At 34.3% G+C, this 25,380-nt stretch overlaps 1 protein-coding gene across 1 annotated transcript in view; it reads left to right on the top strand.

Moving 5' to 3' along the window:
- The window catches only part of HCN1 (hyperpolarization activated cyclic nucleotide gated potassium channel 1), a 435,287-nt gene that overhangs the window by 214,800 nt on the left and 195,107 nt on the right, over window positions 1–25,380 (top strand). Inside the window, exon 3 of the mRNA XM_081521338.1 lies at window positions 11,605–11,766. Within this exon, the coding sequence (XP_081377464.1) occupies window positions 11,605–11,766 (162 nt within the window). The remainder of the gene's footprint in view (window positions 1–11,604; window positions 11,767–25,380) is intronic.

The raw sequence follows: 25,380 nt of genomic DNA, 5'->3' as shown, positions 1-25,380 counted from the left end.
GATCAAACAAGTCTTTCCTGAGGAAGTGATGTTTGAGCCAAGTTTTGAAGTATGAATAAGCTCATCAGTCAGAAAAGGGATAGAATGAAAGAAACTATACCAGAAGAGAATATTATGTCAAGGGATGCAATCATGCTGTGGAAAGGATGCATGCATACTAAGTCACTTCAGTCATGTCCAACAACTTGTGACCCTATAGCCTGTAGCCCTCCAGGCTCTTCTGTCCAAGGGATTCTCCAGGCAAGAATACTGAAGTGGGTTGCCATGTCCTTCTCTAGGGGATCTTCCTGACACAGGAGTACAACCTGTGTCCCTTACATCTACTGCCTTGATAGGCAGGTTCTTTACCACTAGTGCCAGTACTACTATAATATTTTTGTCTGCCCAAAGCATGGAATACCTTCAGAGGAAGGGTGAGAGATGACAGTGAAATGGTAAACAGAGGGCAGATCATAAGGAACCTTTAGAGTTTGAATATCATGAAGATTCTCTGGATTTCTTGCAAAAGTTCAAGCAAGGAACGTCTATGATTAAGTTCTAACAATAAAATGATAAGTCTAGATACCAAATAGACTATATTTTCAAAGATGATGAGACTAGAGTTGGAGTTATGAGGAAAGTAATATTGAAAAAACAATAAGAAACACAAATTCAATCAATTACAACAAAGCACAACATGATTTTGTGAGTGGAAGAGGGACTTGACAAAGTGATTCTAAGTATATTTTTAAATATAAGTGTGTGAAATACAAATTATTTACAAGGATACTTATTGATAGATGGCAACTTAGGCTGAAAAATATGCTACAAAGATAAACTATTCAGTACTTTTTTGGCATTTGATTAGATTGACAGATTATTAGAACAAATCAGTCAATCTAGAAAGACTATCCAATTATGACTTGGTTTGTGTAAGTTCTTTTATCTGGAGTAGGAAATGGCAACCCACTCCAGTATTCTTGCTTCAGAAATCCCATGGATAGAGGAACCTGTTGGCTACAGATCAAGGGGTCACAAAAGAGCCAGATACAATTTAGTGACTAAAACAAGTTCTTTTATATTAGAGGTTCACAGAAAAAGACACATTATAAAATAAAGAATTCTGATTCCAGAGGATAGATAAGACACATAGCTGGGTCTTCTGTCTGTCTTAAACTCCAACACAATTGAAGAATCAAAATGAAAAAAGGAATCCATGTATAACACAGAAGGGAACAAGAGCCGAAGACTCTTATTGAAAAGAGAAAATACTCAAAAATTTTAAAAGATTGAAAACCAAAGGGAGCAGAATGATAGATAGCACAAGGAGAGAAAACTGCATTCTGGAATGTGCTGCAAAAGAGTCTGCAAAGGACACGAGAGCCAGTCTGTACTGTGAAAGCTTTGAGACATTTATAGTTGGAGTTAGAAAGCATAATGCAGAATGAAATTGAGCAGTAGGGCTATCACAAGAAGGACACTTCATTTAAGGTCTAACCCAACTCTCACAATGTGTATCCCCACCCCCCACCCCCGACACACAGGCAAAGAATTGGGGAAGTTTTCTCTTATCCCCATAAAAAATTCATCATCTTTTCACTCAAGAGATTAAACCGATAATTGCAGAAAGATACAGTTTCACTAGACTAGAAGGAATGGAGTCAAGTCTTCAAATAAAGTGAAGGAAGTGCTTTTCAACCTAGAATTCTATACCCAGACAAGCTATTCTCAACAGAGTAAGAGAGAAAGATAGACTCACCCATGTGCTTACTGCCTTTACCACATTCCCACCCCAAATAAAGGTATGTGCTCAGTTGCTCAGTCAAGGCTGACTCTTTGTCACCCCACGGACTGTTGCCCACCAGGCTCCTCAGTCCATGGGATTTTCCAGACAAGAATACTGGACTGGGTTGCCATTTCCTTCTCCAAATAAAGGTATAAACTGAGATTAAGTATGAATACTGGAACATGCATTAAAGGAAACAATAATTATGACAGCACTTCAGCAGGCCTAGAGAAAAATGAGTCCTTCTTAAAACAGGTGAGAGGAGTCTGGAGCAGGAGGAACAAAACAGGTGTGTGTGAGTGTGTGGTGGAGGTAATGCGATGAGCACCAGAGAATCCTGAGCTTAACATTGTTTTCTGCATAGGGCCATTATTTGATAGGTGGTTTTTGGATGATAAGAAAAATCAAATTTATACAAAAATAGCGTATTGCTTTTAAGGTTATTCCCACAGGGGGAGCCTGGTAGGCTGCTGTCTATGGTGTCGCACAGAGTCAGACACGACTGAAGTGACTTAGCAGCAGCAGCAGCCACATATATTGGGCTTTCCTGGTGGCTCGGTGGTAAAGAATCTGCCTGCAATGCAAGAAACAGGGGAGACATGGGATTGATCCCTGGTCTGGGAAAATCCCCTGGAGGAGGGCATGGCAACCCACTCCAATATTCTTGCCTGGAGAATTCCATGGAAAGAGGAGCCTGGTGAGCTACAATCCATAGGGTCGCAAAAGATACGACTGAAGTGACTGAACATGCCACATATATCAATTTATGTGATTCTTACAATAAATCTGATACTTAAATATTTTCAGCACTTCATGTGGTCTACCAAAAATCATGATGTACTATCCTGTGAATTGATGAAGCATTATAATGCATATTTAGTTCTGAAAGGTGTCCAACTAGTTAATATGAAATCATGTGATTTTCCAATAGATCAAATCTTACTCAACTGTTTCTTGTAGTTGTTAACAACTTTGCCAACTCTTGTTTATTTTTAAAGTTTTAGTTTCTGAGAATTGCCTGGCAGTCCAGTGGTTAGGACTCAGCACTTCTACTGCAGGGGTGACCAAGTTTGATTCCTGGTCAGGGAACTAACATCCCACAAGCCACGTAGCATAACCAAAAAATAATAGTAAAGTTTTAGTTTCTTTGTAGGAAGTTGCAGTAATAATATATCTTTCTTACTTATTGTGTTTGTTCTCAGTCGCTCAGTTGTGTCCAACATTTTGCAACCCCATGGACTCTAGCCTGCCAGGCTTCTCTGTCCATGGAGTTTCCCAAGCAAGAAAAGTTGAGTGGGCTGCTATTTCCTTTTTCAGAGGATATTCCTGACCCAGGATTCAAATCCACATCTCCTGCAGCTCCTGCATTGGCAGGAGGATTTTTTACCACTGGGAAGAAGAGCCACAAGGGAAGCCCCTTCTCACTTATTAGGTTTCATCAAATGACACAAAGTGTGGTTTATTCACTGATTCATAGTTCTGTTTTACTGGCTTCGTGCCCTAAATCATGTATTTAGTGATTTGTTTCCAAGGCATTTGCCAAGACAGTGAACCAGCACCACTTTCTTTTCCAGATCATCACTGACACAAATCCACTCAAATAAATTAGTAATTGGAACCTTGCTGCCTCATCTGATTAGCTAAATGACATGCCAATGCATGATGTAACTGATGGCCACTATTAAAAAATTATGAAGAAGCATTATTTTCATCTTAACAGTTTTTTGTTTTTTTTTTTTCCGGAAGCTACCTTCCCTTTATCTTGCTTCCCCTGTTGACTTCTGGCAAATGAGGGTATGTGCTGGTTGCACATGAACTCTCTAGACTATGATTGATGAATGGAAGCTGCAGATGTTGAGAAGCATATTATACAATTTATCTAAATATGATGGCTTCTACCTTGTCTTATTTTACCATATATTTGTTACCATTAGTTTTATTATACTTTATTTGTTTAATCAACAAAATACTTACATAAAATAGTGTTTAACCTCTGGCTTCTCTTTGATGTGATGTGTGTGTGTGTGTGTGTGTGTGTGTGTGTGTGATGTTGACTTTCCTGTGTGTTTCACTTTTTTAAAAATTGTACTTTTAATTTGTAAAGTAAAAGTTTGTGGAATTTTGCATGGACTGTGTATTTCAGAACTCTTTTGTCTAATTTTTTTAGTGGAAAAGTCAAGGCAAATTTTTAGAAACTGATTAATGCAGAACTTCAGTCTTATGAAGTTATGCATTTGCCCAATAGACAAGTTTTTTAAGTCCTTTACTTGGCAAAACTTTTGGCTAGTAAGTGTAATTTCATTTCATATTAACTTTGTTATTTAATAAAATAATTGCTCAAAGATTTGAAAAGCATGTATTATATAGCAAGCAATTTAATGTTCCATGAAAATGTACATGACAAATTTTAAAGATTTTTTATCACACTATGAACACTACAATTTTCAATATTTTAAGCCAAAAAAGTTGTTTGAGATGCCAAACATTCATTATCACTTGTGAATTTAACAAATTTCATGAATGTGAGGCCAAAAATATTGAAATAGATTCTTTCTCACAGAATGTATAGAAGATGGATGCTATAACAATATATAATATTATTTGAGAGTATACTCAAAATATGTTAGCAAGAGACCACTGAAATATATCATGCATTTTATACATGTCAGGTGGACAATTTAATAGAATTTAATTAACTGGGGATTAGTACGAAAATTCTTTCTGGATGATAAATGAGTAGAATGGAAAAATATATCACATTCTTACTTCATAAGTTTTAAGAAATTCAGTAGTTGTTTATGACTATGTAATATTTATAGGATAATTACCTATGGGAAAAGAGTTTACAGGGTATATAAAATGAGTTGAAACATCCCTTGCTTCATTTGCTTTTATTGTTCAGTTACCAGAGATTGTACACTGAAGTGGTCTTCTCTCTATTTTAAGTGTATTCATTATTTAGATGAATTTTAACACATAAATTACTGAATTGAAGCCTTCAAAACAAAGCATTTGTTCTTACCAGTATTAGGTACATTTATCTATTTCTTTGTATGGTATATTTTTACTCTTCAAAAAGCATAAATTCATGAGATGGATTTTGTATGCTGAAGAAATGAGCTACATGGTAATAAAAACTAGAATACTTTTAACTATCTGTAGCTCAAAATGCAGAGATAACTATGTTTGTACTTATTGAAGCATGTAAGATATTACAAATTTGGTGAGACAGACAAAAAAGAGAGAGAGCAAACAAAAGATTGACGAGAAATTATAAAAATGTATATGGGACTGTTACTAGCATTATGTTAGTTTTTAAATGAAGTATTCCCTAAACCTCTCCGAAAAACACAATGTTAGGGAAATATCATTTAAATTAACTCACAAGAGCTATGAAGAATTGATAGAATATTCCAATTAGTCTGATTTTTCACCTTCATTCTCTACACATACACACACTTACATCGCCACTTAATGATTTTCTTGATTTTTGTTATACCTATGTACTAGACAATAAAAAGAGATTATTAAAATTTTTATGAAAATAACTATAAATATTTAATTTTCCAGGAAAAAAGTTCAGAAGAATATTAAACATATTTCATTAAATCAACATCTTATTGCTAACTTCATGAAAATAAGTCCTGACTTAATGAAATAAGGGTGTATTAAGCAGAAGATAACCTTCATACAACCATCATTAAAATAAGGTTTAAAGATCCCTCATACAGTATGTGTTTGTTTTTATTTTCTTCATTTAAGTATGTTAGTAGTTGCACAATTTGTATATATTGTCTACATTTACAGTCATTTGAAATTTGTAAAAGAGGAATAATGATCTTAAATTGTTTAATTTTAATTAATTTCATTTTTTTCTGTAGTACTAATCCATTCAACTCTCTTCTTAATAGGGTCATTTTCAATATTCATTCGTAATTTTATTTTCCCAATGTGTAAGCTACTTCTTATTAAAGTAAATTATGCAAATGGGTATTATGCTTGCTCTTTCATTTCTCTAGGGCCCTGTTCAATAATTAGATGTTCTGTTACTCTATGCAGTCCTCATATAAGTTAAAAAGAAGTACCATTTTTTTCTAAGGAGTTTTAAAATATGAAGATTTGGGTATATTCAATTAACAAAATGTAACCTATCATAAGCATTCTTGTTTCTGACCTATTTCCATTTGTGAGATTATATTGAGTTGAAATTCCAAGGAAAATGAGTGATCTTAGAAGAAATGTTTCATCTCAGTTAGGTACTCATTAACACTGACCCATTTATGCAAATTCATTGTTAGATGACTAACCTCTGTGGGAGAAAAAAAAAATTTTGCTGAGCAAAACTCTGTACCACTAGACATTATGCTTCCATTTTCAAGGTTTGTACTTTCATAGTTTACACTGTAACTGTTTCTTATCATTGTTTCCTACCAAAAATCTTCAAAGAATTCATATTATTATATTACTTTTCCTATGTTTTCTTCATAACTCATAATCTCTGCTTTTTCCCAGGCTAGCAAGGCTAACAAAGAACAATTTTTGTATGAAGAAATACTTTTTCTAAATTTTGGGGTATAAGGAATTAAATCCTGTGTAAAAATATGTACAATAGGAAATGGCTGATATATTTCACAGTATCAAAGATATGAAACAAATTCCTACAATCTAGTCAAGATAGACTTCGATAGTGATAGTCAAGTTTATCTTAGTCAAGATAAAACATAGTTAGGAAACATGACAATTTTTTTTACAACAGCAATGGCTAAAATTTATTTCTTTTTCATTATATATAATGAGAAACATATATATTAATTAATATATATATGTATATATATCTTTGTTAAAGAACTACATGGATCTTGATTAAAATAAGACATGCAGAGTCAGCTGTGTATTTTTAGTGATAATGACTGATAACTAGTACAATCTATTCCATAGCTATACTTTTGTAAGTATGTAGTTGTTCTGACTATATAAGTACTCTTTAGTTCACTGTGGAATCATGTGATAAGAGATAACCTTCTCTATAGCTGCAATGATAGGATATCTGTATGACTTCAAAAAGAATACTCAAATAGATGCACATACTTTTTTAAAGTTTCAATTCCACATGTAGGGAAATGGAGTTAGCTTTAAATGTCTCTACATTCCCTTAATATGTAGGGAGGAGGCAGAGAGAAGAAGCACAGTGTAGCTATGACAAATATGTCCTTCAGGAAATCAGATTTTGCACCAGGTGGTAATTAGTATGTGTAACTGTGGAAAGAAAACCAGTTTACCCACTAGAGCAGGCCAGATCTCTTTCTGTCTCCAAGTTTCAGTGAAGAGACTTTTTTCAGAAGGTGAACCAAGAAGACTATAGAGGAAAAAAACAAGTAGGAAAGTACCTGGGAAGTGAAGATTAATTTTCAATTTAAAACATTTTTGAGGAGATGAGAAATTTTATTATTTCTAAATATGTGGAGCATAATCAATGTAGAAGTTAGCAATTCTGAAGAAAGCATAATCTAGTAATTATAGTAATTTGATATTCCTGAGACATCCAAGAGGATTTGCAGTTGGCTATTATTACAGATATATTGGCTTTTAAATTTTAATTTGTACATTAATTCATTTTTTTTCTGTGCTTTACAAAAATGTCCACTCATAGATTAAGAGCTCTGAACTAATTATTTAGGTTCCTGAAGAAGAAAAGATCAGATTAATATCAAAAGACACATCTTTTGATACTAGGAAAGAGTCAGTAAGAAAAGCTGTAGATGGATTCATGTCAATGTATGGCAATATTGTAAAATAATTAGCCTCCAACTAAAATAAATAAGTTAATTTTTTAAAAAGAAAAAATGAATAAAATTAAAAAAAAAAAAAAGAATGTGTCTCCTTTGGAAAGGTAACATTTAAGCTGAAATTCAGCAGCATGGTCATGGTCTTTGGGAACCTGAGAAGAGAGGAAAAAATATAGGATATTTTGGTGGTAAGAGGGAAAAACATAAGTACTAAGAATAAAGAAGTGCATAACGATAGCTGAAGTCTTCAAATAGGGTTACTATCCTCTAAAAAATATTAAACAGAATCTACAGTTTCCTACCTAGTAATTTTCATTGGCTTTCATTAAGTATAGAAAGTAGCTGTTTTGATTATTCAGAAATTGGCATTTTGCAGAAAAAAGACAGTGGAAAAATACAGCCTTTAATAAATGGGGATGTGTGGAGAGTAGAGTTTGAGAGATTGTTAAGATGCTAGAAATGAGGGAAAGGTACAGGTGGAATAGCCAAATAGAGTGGCCACTGAAGAGAAGGAATTGCTTTTTGGTTTTGTTGTTTTTTGCTATAGCTAGACAAATAGCTATCTGAAAGTGGCAAAGGAGACCTGAGCAAATGAGGGCATTGTCATCAAAATCTAAGGCTTATGGAGTATGAAAGAGGTGCATCAACTCTATTTGAGAAAGTTACCAGAGGGGCTGAGTCTTTGAGGAGATGATGAGGTGCAGACATAATCTCCGGAAGAGTAGAGAAGGAGAGGAGGAATTCTATAATGAGGCTGAGGGTATGAGAGAATTCATGGACAGTGTAGGAGTTTGGAAGAAACAGTGGACAGAAGAAAACACCCCCTCTCCCCACCACGAAACACTCAAGAGCACGAGGATCTGATAATAGGAATAGGTTTGGGAAACTGAGGAGTAGGTAACTACATTTTGACTAGGGACACAGACTGATAAAGATGAGAGGCCAGTTGGTTGACTTTTCTGAAGGTTATGGGCTGGCCATTCAAATAAGATCCTGGTTAGAGTAGGAACTGATAAAATTAATCCAATGACTATAGTCATTGTCAGTGTTCAAAAAGACCTCTGTGAAGCATACTTTTCTCTCATATACCAGATGAAACCTTCTGCACTTTGCCTAAAGCATGGTAGGCTAATCTGGATAATTTTCAAGGTAAGAATTACAAAAGGTACAAAAGGACTCTTAAAATTCTTATTTTACTATGATTAGGGCTACCACATATTGAATTCTGGATATATGTTTGAAATGAACTGAGTAGCTAATTATTTGTGTTCTTGTATTCTGTGTCAGCACGACACAGTGATACTCCCATCTTAAAAGACATGACAGGTTATCCAAGTACAAATATATAAAGATAAACCAAAGAAACTGACCTTATTTTAATACCTTAAAAATAAGAATGTCCTGTGTCAAGGGAGCCTCTTTTGGCCCATTTGATTTTCTTAACGTTACACTGATAAGAATTCTGAAAGCATATTTGAAAGCTTCAATCGATAACTGAGATCATAGAAGCAACCTAACCTCTAAATGAGTCCTATCTGTGAAACCAAAAAGAATAGATCAATATATTCCATGAGAAGTCTTGAATTACCCTTGACAAATTTTTTGGTTAAGTACACCATAGTAAATCAAATATTTAAGGAAACGTTAAGGCTCACTGATTTCATAGATAGCTATTAGATTGAGAGGCCTCTGAATTCAACTTATCAAGTATGAATGTGGAAGCATTGTGGAATCACTCTGCTAATTTATGGATATGTCTGTATAGCACAGTCTAGGATTTGACCTTTTGAAGAGGAGGGTGGATTATGCATTGCTCCTGGGGAAAATATTACAAAAAGTTATACTTCTGGTGAACAATTATGCAAATATTAGGGCAGGATTTGGTATTCTGAATCAACTTATCTTAATCAAATATCCTTCCAGCTATTCTCTCTAGAGTTATTAGACTCCAACTGGACAGAATTCTAGAACTATAATATTATAAAAAAGAATTCAGTGAGTATTTGTAACCAGCTTATTCCTCACTTTGAAGTCATATGAACAGCATAATGTTCTGAGCTGGGCAAATGTAAAGCACAGTAGTCTTTCACTGACTTATTTTGTAGTTTAGTTTGGTGAAAATAAAATTAAAGCACTACCTTTAAAACTTATTTTGATTATTTTTTATTCTGCTGACTCATAAGTACCACTTAAAACATATTGCTAGTGGGTCAGAATGGTCTGTCTTTCTGTTACCCACAACCCTGGCAATCAAATCAGTTTCAAGTAGAGATTACTTGGATGGTAGCAAATAATGAATTTTTAAAAAACTTCCTATCTTAAAAGACAAAAACAAAAACTTTACACTCTCAAAGTCACAAAAGGTTACTTTTGCTGTTATTGTTAACTCTCTGAAAAATTCTTATTCATTCATTTAACAATTCATTGAGTGTCATCTATAGTGTTGTTTTTGTGTTGTCTGGCTTTCATGCAGTGGCACTAAGAATAGATTTAGATAGGAATTTATCACTTTAAATGTCTACCTCATAGATGGAAAAAACCCTGAAAATATTAATTAATCAATGAGGTTAAGCCACTTGATTAGGAAGTTGAGTAAAATTTGCACTGAGACTTACCCTACAAGCTGTGCTGTGCTTAGTCACTCAGTTGTGTCCGACTCTTTGTGACCCCATGGACTGTAGCCCGCCAGACTCCCCTGTCCATGGGGATTCTCCAGGCAAGAACACTGGAGTGGGTTGCCATGCCCTTCTCCAGGGTTTCTTCCCAACTCAGGGATCGAACCCAGGTCTGTCACATTGCAGGCAGATTTGTTACCGCCTGAGCCACCAGGGAAGACCCTTAGACAATAAGAAGTTGTGGCTTTGTTTAAAGTAGACCAGGTGTTTCCTTCTTTGGTTAACGTGACTATCTGAAGATATATGTGCTCCATAAAGAAGCAGTCTTCTTACTCCAAATCTTCTGTGAGCAGGGTTTTAACAGGGCCATTAATAATCTACCATGATTCAGCAATCCCACTTCTGGGTATTTATCCAAAGAATATGAAAAACACGAATCTTAAAAGATATATGCACCCTATGTTCAAGCAATATTATTTGTAATAACCAAGATGTGGAAACAACCTAAGTGCCCATCCATGGATGAATGGGTAAAAAAGATATGGTATACAAATACACTGAAATACTGCTCAACTAAAAAAAATTTGAATTCTTACCACTTGCAACAACATGGATGGACCTTCAGGGTATTATGCCAAGTGAAATAAGTCAGATGAAGCAAGATTAATACCATATTATTTCACTCCTTTGTGGAACATAAAAATAAATAAATAAACAAAAAACAACTAAATAAATGAATAAACAAAGCAGACACATAGAAAGAGAGAAGAGTAGGGGTAACCAGAAAAGAAATAGCAGTGGGTGGGCAAAATGGGTAAAGGTGATAACTTTATGGTGATGGATGGAAACCAAATTTTGCAGATAGGCATGCTATAATCTATACAGAAGTAGACATATAGTGTCATATATATGAACCATATGTCATTAACCAGTGTTATCGCAATAAAAAATAAATATTAAATAAATAAATAAATATCTTAGCAACTGTTCACATGTGAAGTTTATGCTTGCTGAAGTGTATTAATTATAAGAACTCAACAGACAATCAGATTGGGCTCAGCCAACTACACACAGTCCTGTATACATCAAAAGTAATACTGCATACACTATGGTGGATTTTTTAATCAGGTAGATAAATCAGAATGGAGCTACATGGATTTGACTATTTGTAATTAGCCTCTGATATTAACTGGTGTCAAAGTAGCCAAATTTCTGTGTTTCTTCCCATGTTAGGTTTTGAGATAGCTCCAAAAAGTGAGATCACTTTAAAACGCACAATGTTAAAGGTCAGAAAGGGAGGCAGTTTATGAAATTAATTCTGCGAGCACTATATAATAGAGTTAGTATATAAATCTAGCATGGATAGTCTACTGACACAGGTAGTATTCTTAACTTTTAAAAAATTGATTATAAGAATTGATTTTATTTTGGTCAACAGATTTTCCACATGACATATGATCTTGCCAGCGCTGTGGTGAGAATTTTTAACCTCATTGGCATGATGCTGCTCCTGTGCCACTGGGATGGCTGTCTTCAGTTCCTGGTACCACTGCTGCAGGACTTCCCACCAGATTGCTGGGTGTCTCTGAATGAGATGGTTGTAAGTAATTCACATTACTTTACACTGTGTTTTCTACATTTTGCCAAAAATGTTCTAAATATTTATGTTAAAATGATCTATCCTCCTTACTGGTAAGAGAAAATTTTGTTTCTGTGGATATAAAATCAGATGTTATATTCCTGTTTCTACATCTAAATTTTATTTACAGGAGATGTTCTGGGGAGGGGGAGTCGTGTATATGTTATAGCATCTATTTTTAGATCTTACTCTGTGTATACTGAGACATTTTATTTCAAAGGTACACACACAGACAAATCATAGTACAATGTTCATTTAAAAATGTCTATTACTTAGAATAACTTCTTCCTTTCAACATGATTTTAACATTTACTGTGTTCAAGACATGCAATTTTAGGCGGGGTTAAACATGAAGACACGTTACATGAATATGAATGCAAATGAGATATGTATGACATGCAATGCTATTTTAGATAGTACTTCCATCTAGTGAAAATATAATGGAAAAGATAGCCCTTTAAACTTTACTTTAGAAAGATGTAAATATAAAAAAATCTGTGAAATAGAAATTTGATTTCCAAAGTTAAATGTACTTACATTCACATTTATTTTAATTTTAGGAGCATACATTTTGATATAAATACTTAATTCTACACTCACAACTGAAACAATGGTGAATATTTTTAGCATATATATTCACAAAGATTTGTGTTCTTCTTAAGTTCTCATATTTTCTCTTTGTATTACATTACATTTAATAAAGTATTAGTTATTGGTGCATTAGAATTGCCTTCTCTTATGTTTCACATTTTATAGGAGGCAAATTTTATGAGATTTTCACAAAATTTTAACTTTGGCATGAATCAAATACCCTCCTCTTTCCCAGACTGTTCTGTTATTAACTATAGTTTATTATTGTGGAAATGACACTGACATCTTAATATACATTTTTATCTCCTAATCACTGAAGCTCAGGCTTTGTGTTTGAAGGCTAGAGGGGTTTATAGCATGTGTTAAGAAGAATGTCTTTTCTTCTATCTTTTGTGTCTTATTCCTATGTGTTTTCCTCCTGACTTTCTTCCCTCCCTTCCTTGCTCCATTCTTTGTTCTTTTCACTCTTTTCTTTGAGACTTAATGTTCAGCTGGATCTGTCCTTCATTTCATTTATATCTGCTTAAAGGTCTATGCTTCACAGAAGCCTTCCCTCACCAACCTAATATATTACTCAATTGGTTTATATTTTATCTTTAAAGAATTTAAGAATTTAACAGCAGACACACACACACACACATGGGCCTGCACACACACGCAAACACACATACATTTGTCACTTATTATTTTTCTGTTTTACCACACTGGAACGTAAATGCCAATGCCATTAGGTCAACAAATTTGACAAATTTGTCTGGATTTTGTTCTATACTTTATCTCCAGTGCCTTGAACAATGCCAGACACAGTAATTTGTCGTAACCTAATTACTTATCATCAAAAATTTGAGAAATATTTTATATGTAACTTCTGATATCTAAAAAATAAATCAAGGAGTTTGATCAACTCACTTTTTAAATCTATGTATTCTCATTGATTATAGATGTCACTTTTCTTATCACTGAAGAAGCAAAACATAAAGACAACACAAAGATATTAGGGGGTGAGGAAAAAAACAAAAGCTCACATAAACTCGCTCCTGACTGAGTGAATAGTTATAAAAAGCACTAAATAACACTGCTGCCAAAATATGATTCATCATTGGCACCAACTAATATTTAAGTTTGCAAATAATTTTCATTTTAAGTTCTCCCTAGGTATCTTCCAAAACTAGCAGTTGTCGTTATTAAAATAGTAAAGGGATTATTTTTAGGTATCCATAAATGAAATATAATTGTATAATTATAATAATAAGAAATATATTACTTAATATGTGTAGTGGTAAGCACATTTAATGAAGAAAAATTGTAATGTCTTACTCATATTTCTTTAAATACCACTGGATGTACTCATTTGGGTCTGTGTGTGTATTTAATCTATCAAGATCAATCTTGTTACATTATGATGCTGAACAAAATACTTTCCTGGGACATCCCTGGTGGCCCATTGGCTAAGATACTGAGCTTTTAAAGTCAGAGGCCTGGGTTCTATCCCTTGTCAGGGAAATAGATCCCACATGCTGTAACTAAATCTGATGCAGCCAAAAAAATAAATTATTAAAATTTAAAAAATCCTCTCCATTTGCAATTTGCCTCTTCTAATTTTTTTTTCTTTTTGGCTACAGTTTTGCTTATAAAATTGGCTCCTGTTTTCTTTCACATTTATTTAATATTTTTCCATATTTAACTCTGATGTAGAGCATAGAAAATAATTAAGTCTTACGTTCAACTATAAAGACCAGAAATTTTTCTATATTGTGAATATAAATGATATAAAGAGATAAGAGCCATAAAAGATAATTCTTAGTCAATAGAGAGTCTCAACAGTGTCATTTGACCTGGGAGATATGAAAGATGATGCTATGAAAGTGCTACACTCAATATGCCAGCAAATTTGGAAAATTCAACAGTGGCCTCAGGACTGGAAAAGGTCAGTTTTCATTTCAGTTCCAAAGAAGGGCAAAGTCAAAGAATGTTCAAACTACTGCACAATTGCACTCATTTCACATGCTAGCAAAGTAATGCGTGAAATTCTGCAAGTTAGGCTTCAACAGTACGTGAAACAAGAACTTCCAGATGTTCAAGCTGGATTTAGAAAAGGGAGAGGAACCAGAGATCAAACTGCCATCATCCGCTGGATCATCAAAAAAGCAAGAGAATTCCAGAAAAATACCTACTTCTGCTTCCTTGACTACTCCAAAGCTTTTGACTGTGTGGATCACAACAAACTGTGGAAAATTCTTACAGAGATGGGAATACCGGACCACCCGACCTGCCTCTTGAGAATTCTGTACGCAGGTCAAGAAGCAACAGTTAGAACTGGACATGGAACAACAGACTGGTTCCAAATCGGGAAACAAGTACATCAAGGCTGTATATTGTCACCCTGCTTATTTAACTTCTATGCAGAGTACATTATGAGAAATACTGCGCTGGATGAAGTACAATCAAAATTGCTGGAAGAAATACCAATAATCTCAGATATGCAGTTGACACCATGCTTATGGCAGAAAGAGAAGAACTAAAGAGCCTCTTGATGAGGGTGAAATAGGAGAGTAAAAAATCTGGCTTAAAATTCAACATTTAAAAAGCTAAGATCATGGTATCTTGTCCCATCAGTTTATGGCAAATAGTTGGGGAAACAATGGAAACAGTGAGAGACTTTATTTTTTTGAGCTCCAAAATTACTGCAGATGGTGACCACAGCCATGAAATTAAGACACTTGCTTCTTTGAAGAAAAGCTATGAGAAACCTAGACAGCATATTAAAAAGCAGAGATGTTACTTTGCTGCTGCTGCTGCAAGCTATGTTTTTTCTAGTAATCGTGTATGGATGTGAGCGCTGGAGCATAAAGAAGACTGAGAGCTGAAGAATTGATGCTTTTGAACTGTGGTGTTAGAGAACATTCTTGAGAGTCCCTTGGACTGCAAGGAGATCTAATCAGTCAAATCTAAAGGAAATCAACCTTGAATATTCATTGGAAGGACTGATGCAGAAGCTGAAGTTCCAATACTTTGACCACCTGATGCAAAGAGCCGACTCATTAGAAAAATCCCTGATGCTGAGAAAGATTGAAGGCAGGAGGAGAAGGGGACAACAGAGAACAAGATGGTTTGATGACATCACTGACTTAATGGACATGAGTTTGAGCAAGCTCTGGGAGATGGTTAAGGACAGGGAAGCCTGTTGTGCTGCAGTCTATGTGGTTGTGAAGAGTCAGACATGACTGAAAGGCTGAACAACAACAATGTTAAAGTTCTCGAAAAACTTTCATCCGTCTCAACAAAACAAAGAAAAGTATATTTACGTACAAAGAAAGTTATAAAGAAGTGAAAATCCATTATAAGAAAAAAGCACCCTATGTTTATGTTATCATTCTTATAGTATACAAGCCCGAACACTTTGAGAAATGCTATCTTATCTATTTCTTGCAGTGTAAGAATGAGGTAAACACTGTTCTCTATTTGCAGTTCAGAAAACTGAAATCTTTAGCGGTTAAACCAATTAATTATTCTCACACCTTTAGTAGATTATAAAATCAAGGTTAGACTGCACATCTATTTGAATCTGTAATTTCTGTTCTAAACCATGTTTTAATACCTTATGTTATATAGATTATAGAAAATAGAAAAGAGAAGTTCCAAGAAAAATATACCTATAGTCACAATCACAGTAAAATGTCATTTATAGATCAGTATTTGAACTCTGACGCTAAAAAGTGGTATGACTGATAAGAGGCATAGCTGTAGAAAAACAGAAGTCAAATTGGGAAGGCCAAAATTGAGAAGCCAGATTAGGAGGATGCAGGACATGACTGATACTAGTCATTTTGGGGTATAGGGTTAACAACTGTTCTTTAAAATTTGACATTGATACTAAACAATTTAAGATAATGATTGTATAGACTGTTGAGTGAATTCCTTATATCTTCTTTATTTTCCACCAGGGAAGCCCAGTGATATATGCTAATCAGCACTATATTTACCTTGTATACAACTGTTTGGTTTCAGAAAAATAAAAATCATCTATCACAATAAATTTATATTGAAATGTGCTTATTAACTTAGTTTTTAGCATTTTATTTATAAATGTATGTCTGTTTCAACTTTACAAGAACTTTAAGGACAAGAAACTTATATCTAATTTTTATACTTGTATTTGAGTAATAATCATAATCAAAATGATTTAAGCCAACTCAAAGATCATTCCTTATAATATTTTATTTTGTTATTTGAGGGAGTCTATGTATTATTTCATTTTGAGAGGTACTGTTTTAAAGGGCAAGCAATATGCCTTCTAAGTATCTGTGTACCCCACATGACCTATACCCATCCTGTTCATGTTGCTAAATAAATATTAATTGTTTATAACCAAACAGGAAATTAACAACAGCATTTGAAAAGTGTGTGTAAAGGAGTCTATTGTGCATTTTGAATGTTATTCCTTGGAGTTTGTGTTATATAATAATTTGTACATCAAATTATTTCTTAAAAGATAAGTACTCATTTGACCAATTTGTGGGCAATACAATGTACTCAAAAGTCATAGAATCCAAATCAGTGACCTTTTAGTGCCTTTCATATCTATGTAAGTAACAATACCTTTAGAAAAAAATTAGGATGTATGAACAATATTAAGATTATAAGAGGAAAAAAAAGAAATATAATGTATCTGGAAGAGTCTAATTAATTAAAAAATTTATGTGGAGAAAATACGAGATTTGATTGAAAAATTGTAATTACTGAAAAATTTTATTTTCATTTGAAATAATATATCAGGGACACTTACTAAGAACCAAGAAGCCACACACTGCATATTTTCCAGCTCCCTTCCAATTGGATGGAACCCTATGGGAGGGATGGTCCCTTGACATTGAGTGACAGTATTGTTGTTCTTCAGTCGTTGCAGTTGTTCCAACTCTTTGCGACCCCATGGACTACAGCACACCAGGCTTCCCTGCCCTTCACTATCTCCTGGAGTTTGCTCAAACTCGTGTCCATTGAGTCGATGATGACATTCAACCTTCTCATTCTCTGTTGTCCCCTTCCACTCTTACCTTCAATCTTTTGCAGTATCAGGGTCTTTTCTGATGAGTTAGCTCTTCATTTCAGGTTGCCAAAGCATTGAAGCTTCAGCTTCATCATCAGCATCAGCCCTTCCAATGAATATCCAGGATTGATTTCCTTTAAGCCAGGAACCTTCAACAAAATGTGGGGATTGAGGCTCTTCAGTCACTTCTAGCTCAAAAATTGTAGTAGTCAAAATAAATACGTGCTTAGGGGCTACAGTGGAAACAACTGTTTATTAATTTTAAGAGAATAATTTGAAAAAAAAGGTACATATTATTCGTATGCAAGCCCCCATATATCAGTTAATATTGAAATTTAGCATGAGTATATTATTATCTCTTGATATTCTAGCAAATGTATAAAGATAAAATTAAAATGGATTCACTTTTTGTTTTGCAAAGGCCATAAAAGTAATTAGACAGTGATTGATTGAAATAATATAACTATGAAATGAAACTAAACATCTCAATTAAAAATACATTTATCCTCTCTTGAGGTCTAGCAGTGTATTTTAGATTTGAATTTTATAAATTAAAAATTATATTATTAATTTACTGATTTTTTTTTTTCTAAAACAAGATGTGTTGCCTTAACAGAGTTTTTTAAAATCCTATCAAAAGGTACTTAATTTGCTGACAAGTGACTATGTAGCTTTACTGAAAAAAAATACATTCATAGCTCTAATGAGTTATAATAACAAAGTAGGTCAGCAGACTGCTGAGTGCTCTGATTCTCCTTTGCCATCCTCATTCTGCCTATTAGGAAAGCCAGCCTGGTGACTCTTCCCTATTTTATGGAAAGACAGCCTCGGCACAGAAGTGAAACAATTCACATGCTGTCTTCTTCCTTGTCAGATGTATATTCTTTTATTGGAACCAACGTATGGAAATAACTTATAATGTGATGTTTTGTTTTCAAATGCAGTGTACATTTTAGAAAATTTTTAACATGAATTATAGCCCCCTAATAGAAAAGAATAAAGGATATTACTTAAATTATATATTAGCTCTGACTATAGTAAGATGTGATAGTTGCTCAGTCATGTCCAACTCTTTGGAACCCCATGGACTGTAGTCCACCAGACTCCTCTGTCCATGGAATTCTCCAGGCAAGAATACTGGAGTGAGTAGCCATTTCCCGTCTCCAAGGGATCTTCCTGATCCAGGGATTGACCCCGGATTTCCTGCATTGCAGGCAAATTCTTTACCTTCTGAGCCATTAGGGAAGTCAAGATGCTTCAGTGATAACAAATCCAATCTGTAAGTTCCAAATTTTTTTTCTTAGATAGACTAGATTTTAAATTCTGAATGACCAATGGCTAGGTGAAGCACCATTCATGAAATTAACTTATCTAACAAGTGATACCTATTAAAATTGGAAAATATCTTTCTGTTCAATATTTTCTCCAAGAAGATTAATTTACTAGCCTTTGTTCTCCATCTCTATTTATTATATACGTATGAATACTGTGGAGACTTTCACAGATGAAATATAATAATACATGTAACATATCATCTCATTTTTCTGAATAAAAGGAAAACACATTCATTCCTGTTTTGCAGATGAATAGTCTAACTGAGAGAACTGTTGTTAGGTTTATATGAAGCCAGAAGCAGACAGTATGGGAGCTGATGTACGGGCACTGATGTATGACAGTATGGGAGCTGATCAAATTTTTCTCTTGAATTAATACTGAACCTACCATAATATCTTATTTATCTCACTTCATGGGCCCAAAAGAGCTTCATCCATTATTAATTGTCAATTCTGATTTGTAGAAAACAACTATAAATCAATTGCACCAGTGGAAGACCTTGGAATACATATGGAAATATTTGAGAATTCATTGCGCTTTGTTTGTGTCTGTTGGTTTTTAAGGTTTATTGTTTTACTACTTTCATAAAGCTAAAAGAATCTGGCAAAGAAAGACATTTTAACTCCCCATTTATTCTGAATTCCTCATTTACCAAAGTTTTACATGACATGAAGAAAGCCATGTGATAAGTGAAGGATATAAAAAAAACAACAACAGTGGGAACATTTTCTGAATGTTAGAATGAACATTTTCATAGTCCCACTATATACTCCATTATTTCTGAGAAGTATTTTCTTATTTTTAAAGATATAGTATATTCTGGAAATGAATAGTCCCTATGAAAAATTGAATTTGCCTTGTGAATCTTTAGTTTATTTCAGTTATATATATTCTTACAGTATGCTAAAAATCATAGGCATTTTATCAAATAAGATATAAAGAATTTGTACTAGAATCATTGGTCGGTCTTTTTTATGTTTTGAGGCTATAGAGATGGGTGCAGTGTAATCAGCACTTAAATACTTTTCTAGTATTACCAGCCAAGAGCCTCAGAATCATGGCCCCAACAAAGCGAGAGTTAATTAACACCTGGCTCAGCTGTACAACCTGCTGACTCATACTCCATGCATAGAGTTGTGAGCACATTCATCTCTGGATTGCAACCATTTATCCTAATTGAATAGGTTTGATAATGATGAAAAGTCACATGGGAAATTTGAGAATTCACTACCACATCTTTGTACTTGATAAAAAGATACATGGCAACAAACCATCATATAGTCTGTATAATCCAATAGCATTTTCCAGAGCATAACATGAAGTCAACAGAATTTTTCTTTAAATACATTCTAAAGATAGAAATAAATATTGATTATAATATCTATTTATACTACCCATCAAAGCAATTGATTTATATACACAGAGCATTTTGTGCTAGCCTTTGCCATTGTGGTCAAGGAGACAATCTAACATCCTGACTCATGCAAGTTTGGAAAGATCTTCTAGTAAAAAAAATAATAATAATAATTTCAGTTGTATTAATATGAGGATGTAATTCAGTTTCACCATTTTAATTAGTTGTAAACTATGTTTTTGTCCTTTAGATGATTTTTAAATATATGTATTTGTTCTAAGGTCAGCTATTGATTCATATTTTTAAAAATATTTAGATAAAATTATAACATGATTGGGAAAAATACCATTTCAGGTGGTACCTACTACTAGCTCCCTACTACTCCCAAGCTAAAAGAAAACATTAATACTCCATTAAATGATTACATTCTGTCTAGCACTTTTGTAATTATGCTCTCAATTGGGTTGTTGATTCTTAAGGAAGAAGAAAAAGCAAAAAGAAATTTGGCAGAGATATGTAATCAGTAAATCAAATTAAAGTTGTTATTATTCTATAGCAATTATGAAAGTCATTCTCCTGAGGGTAACTTTCCATTTCACTCATGGAGGTTATATTTTGTCTCTAAGATTTTGTTATTATTTTACCAAGAGATCAGAAGTTTTAAAGAGCTAGTAAATAGCTCTTTAGAAAAGTATGGAAAAGATTCCATGCATTAATTTTTATAGAATGAACTATATAAACAAGAAAACCTTGTAGATGACAGATCTGGATGCCATTTATATACAAACACTTATGAGAATGACTTTCTAATGTCTTCTAATGTATTTCTTGATAATTTAATTTGTATCATAATGCATTGTGTGAACAAATTATAGTGGTTTAGCATTCTCTAAGAATTAATTAATTAAAAAAGAAATAAATAAAAGCCAAAGAATTGACACTTTTGAACTATGCTGTTGGAAAAGGCTTGAGAGTCTCTTGGAGTGCAAGGAGACCAAACCAGTCAATCCTAAAGGAAATTAGTCCTGAATTCATTGAAAAGACTGATGCTGACGCTGAAGCTCCAGTACTTTGACCACGTGATGCGAAGAACTGATTCATTGGAAAAGATGTTGGGAAAGATTGAAAGCAGGAGAAGGGGGAAACAAAGGATGAGATGGTTGGATGGCAGCACTGATTCAATGTACATGAGTTGGAGCAAGCTCCGGGAGTTGGTAATGGACAGGGAGGCCTGGCGTGCTGTACTCCATGGAGTCTCAAAGAGTCAGACATGACTGAGCGACTGAACTGAACTGAACTGAAAAAATTAAATGATCACAGAATTTGAAAGAGAAAGAAAGAGGAAGCTAAACCCATTATTTTGTTGTTGTTTAGTCACTCAGCCATGTCAGACTCTTGTGACCCCATGGACTGTAGCCCACTAGGCTCCTCTGTCCATGGGATTTTCCATGCAAGAATACCAAAGTTGGTTGCTATTTTATTCTCCAGGGGATCCAGATCTTCCTGACCCAGGGATCAAACTCATGTCTCCTGGATAGGTGGATTCTTTACCACTGAGCCACCAGGGCAGCCCAACCCATTATTTTACATAAGAATAAAACATACAAAATAGAAGTAGGAGATAAGAAACAAATAGCTAAAGCAGTAAAAGACAGATTACCTTTTCTCCTTTGGGCTTTCTGTTCACCACTGAGGCCATCTACCATCGTCACTAGATGTCTTTGAAGCCTGTTCTTAGTCAAAGGAAAGGAAACGTATGCCTTTATCATCAGCAGCTATTGTTTAAGATAACTGGTTTCTTTTGCTGATATAGTCTCATTAAGATCTTTTATTTCTCATCTAGTAAGTAACAATATGTTTATGGGCATATTTCTTTTTTTTTTTTTTGTCTCTTAAAACAATCTTTATTTTTAATTTCACAAGTAATATGTAAGTTTTCTCCATTATAAATGCCAATGCAATATTGGCATATTTCTACCCACTTCTTTCTCATAAACTACTATAAGAGCTAAAACTTCTATCCAGTATCTAACATTTAGTATATGCAATCAAGTATTATTATTATTTGGTTCTTTATGCATCTGTCGGTTTTGTGACATTCATTCACAACCATGCTCAGCAAATCGTCTATGTTCAGTGATGAATAAAGAGCTGATTAATTGCAGTGTCCTAGCTTGCAGCACTTCTTTACCTTTTAAAGATACTTTTACATGCAATAAGCAATGTTATGAATATATTATGACTAAAGAAGGAGACATTGAGATCTGTCAAAGTTCATACAGAAAGTTGGGGAAGAATGAGATCTAAGGCAGCAGGATCCTAACTTACACTCGCCCCTGATTTCCATTAATGTATGAATGAAGACTGGCTGAAAACTTTGAAGAAATCATATGTCCTGATGATTCAGTAAAATAAATTCCTGTCCCAGGACCTCTCTAAAGAAAGCAGTTTGAAGGATATAAGTAAAACATATGGGCTTGGATTTCTAATATTCTAATGCATAAATATGGGCATAATGATGCAAATACTAAAATATATCAGATTTGGGCTAAGATTTGCAGTTGAAATATGTTTTTTTTAATATGAATTTCACCCAATTGGAATAGACTATGTGTCAGGTAGGTGCCCATCTACTGGAAATGTAGTGTGTTAGAGAAGATTTAAACAAAGAGGTACAGAGAAAACATTAATAAAATGGATATACTAGAAGGTACTGAGCTAGTTAAATGAGGGTGGGTTTGTGGCAAATCACAGCACTGGGATAGGATATCAGTGCTGGAGGTATACACTTACTCTCCATAAAGTGGAATAATGACAAATTCTTGGCTTACATAATGGACAGAATTATTTTCCAAAGCATAATAGAAGTGATGAAAGTTTACTTTAAAATTGTTGGTTAAGGTGAAGTGATAAGAATCTGAAAGGAAGAATGCAAGTAATCTTGAACTATGAGAAATGGTATGATTGTAAAGTGGCTAAGCATGCTCAAGCTCTGGAAATAGATTGATTAGATTCATCTTCTGGTTCTCTCATACTTACTAGCTGTGTGACCTTGGAAAGGAGATTTAGCCTATTTGGTTGTACCTTGGTTTTCTCATCTGTAATGTGGGGATTATTGGAGAAGGAAACAGCAACCCACTCCAGTATTCTTGCTTGCAAAATTCCATGAACATAGGAGCCTGGAGAGCTACAGTCCATGCTGTCACAGAGTCAGACACAACTGAGCACACACACAATATGGGGATGGCGATTATATTTACTTCACAGAGTTTGGAGTGAATGAAGGAACTTATACATGCCAAATATTTAGAACAGTTCTTATTACATTTCACAGCTCAGTACACAGTATTAATCGTTGTAGCTGCATGTGAACTAGAGTTGATTTCCTTCCTATAAATTTATGTATAACCTTCCCATTTAAAAAAAAAAAGGATGATTTGAGAGCTTGAAGCAGAGCTGATATATCATATACCTAGAAATACTAAATGGCATAGAAAGAAAAATGTTTGTAATACATAAGCCTGGGTAAAGAAAAAAAAAGAATCTGAGAATAAGACCTTCCTTTTGTTTTCCTACCATCTACAGAAATACTAAGGAAAGTGGTTTGAACCCACAATGTATCTGTAAATAAAATTTAAGATAAGAGAAACATTAATGACATTTATTAATACTTGGACCAAAGACCAGGAAATAGATACCCCCTTCACCTGGGATTCATGAAATGGTAATATTAATAAATGACAAAATATGGAATATTTTCAACTCAGTTCAGTCACTCAGTCGTTTCCAACTCTTTGCAGCCCCGTGGACTGCAGCACGCCAAGCTTCCCTGTCCATCACCAACTCCCGGAGTTTACTCAAACTCATGTCCATTGAGTCGGTGATGCCATCCAAACATCTCATCCTCTGTCATCCCCTTCTCCTCCCACCTTCAATCTTTCCCACCATCAGGGTCTTTCCCAGTCAGTCAGCTCTTCACATCAGGTGGCCAAAGTATTGGAGTTTCAGTTTCAACATCAGTCCTTCCAATGAACACTCAGGACTGATATCCTTTAGGATGGACTGATTGGATCTCCTTGCAGTCCAAGGGACTCACAAGAGTCTTCTCCAACACCACAGTTCAAAAGCATCAGTTCTTCAGCACTCAGCTTGCTTTATAGTCCAACTCTCACATCCATACATGACTACTGGAAAAACCATAGCCTTGACTAGACAGACCTTTGTTGGCAAAGTAATATCTCTCCTTTTTAATATGCTGTCTAGGTTGGTCATAATTTTACAGTAGTCATGTATGGAATATTTTCAATTTTGTTTAATAATTTATTTTGTGGAGTGAAATATTTTAAACTGAATAGATGGAGTAAACTAGGAAAATTGAACTCCAAGTCAATACTTTGGTACTCCACGTGGACTGGACCCATGATCCATGTGAATTGCTCCTTAAAATGGTGATATATTTGAGAAGAAATGATGGACTGGTTGAATAGGTTCTTTCATAAACCACAAAATGGGCAAAGCACTGATTACCCGTGGTATATGTAAATAATGCGTGAATTGACAGAGAGAATGCAGAAAAATGCTGCTAATGACAACCTGATGTTCCAGTGATTAAGAATTCACCTGCCAAAGCAGGAGACACAGGAGATGTTAGTTTGATCTTTGGGTCAGGAAGATCCCCTGGAGAAGGAAATGGCAACCCACTTCAGCATTCTTGCCTGGGAAATCCCATGGACAGAAGAGCCTCACAGGCTACAGCCCATGGGGTCCCATAAGAGTTGGACATGACTTAGCGACTAAACAACAATAACAACAATATTTCATGTTAATTTCAAACAAAACTCTGCACTAAATTATAAAATAAATTGTTTGTGAGCACTGAGAAAAGGTTGTGTTTGGTTAGAGAAACATTTTTTTTTCTTTTTTTTAGAGAAACATTTAATGAAAGCAAGTTATAATAGCACAGACTTTTTCTCATTTTTCTTCTTTTGTATGTATGGTACACATATAAAAAAAAAAAAACAGTTTCTTGAAAACTTTGCTAAGGACATATGAAAGTCCATTCTTTGCTCTTTGAGATGGGTGTTAAACTGGCATATGCAGTTTATATAGAGTTGACTGCAAGTTTTCTGTCATGTTCTTCATGACATTTTATGAAATATTTCGATTAACAAAAATAGAATTGGACAGGGCATGTTTTCTGCTCTCATACACTAAAATGCAGATTAATAGCTTGATGTCAATATAGAAA

The sequence above is a fragment of the Giraffa tippelskirchi genome, chromosome 8 (genome assembly GCF_054371585.1).
Source record: "Giraffa tippelskirchi isolate mGirTip1 chromosome 8, T2T-mGirTip1v1.2.pri, whole genome shotgun sequence".
In the NCBI taxonomy this organism is placed as follows: Eukaryota; Metazoa; Chordata; class Mammalia; order Artiodactyla; family Giraffidae; genus Giraffa; species Giraffa tippelskirchi.
The sequence above is the reverse complement of the archived record's forward strand: the minus strand, read 5'-3'. Positions and strand labels throughout refer to the sequence as shown.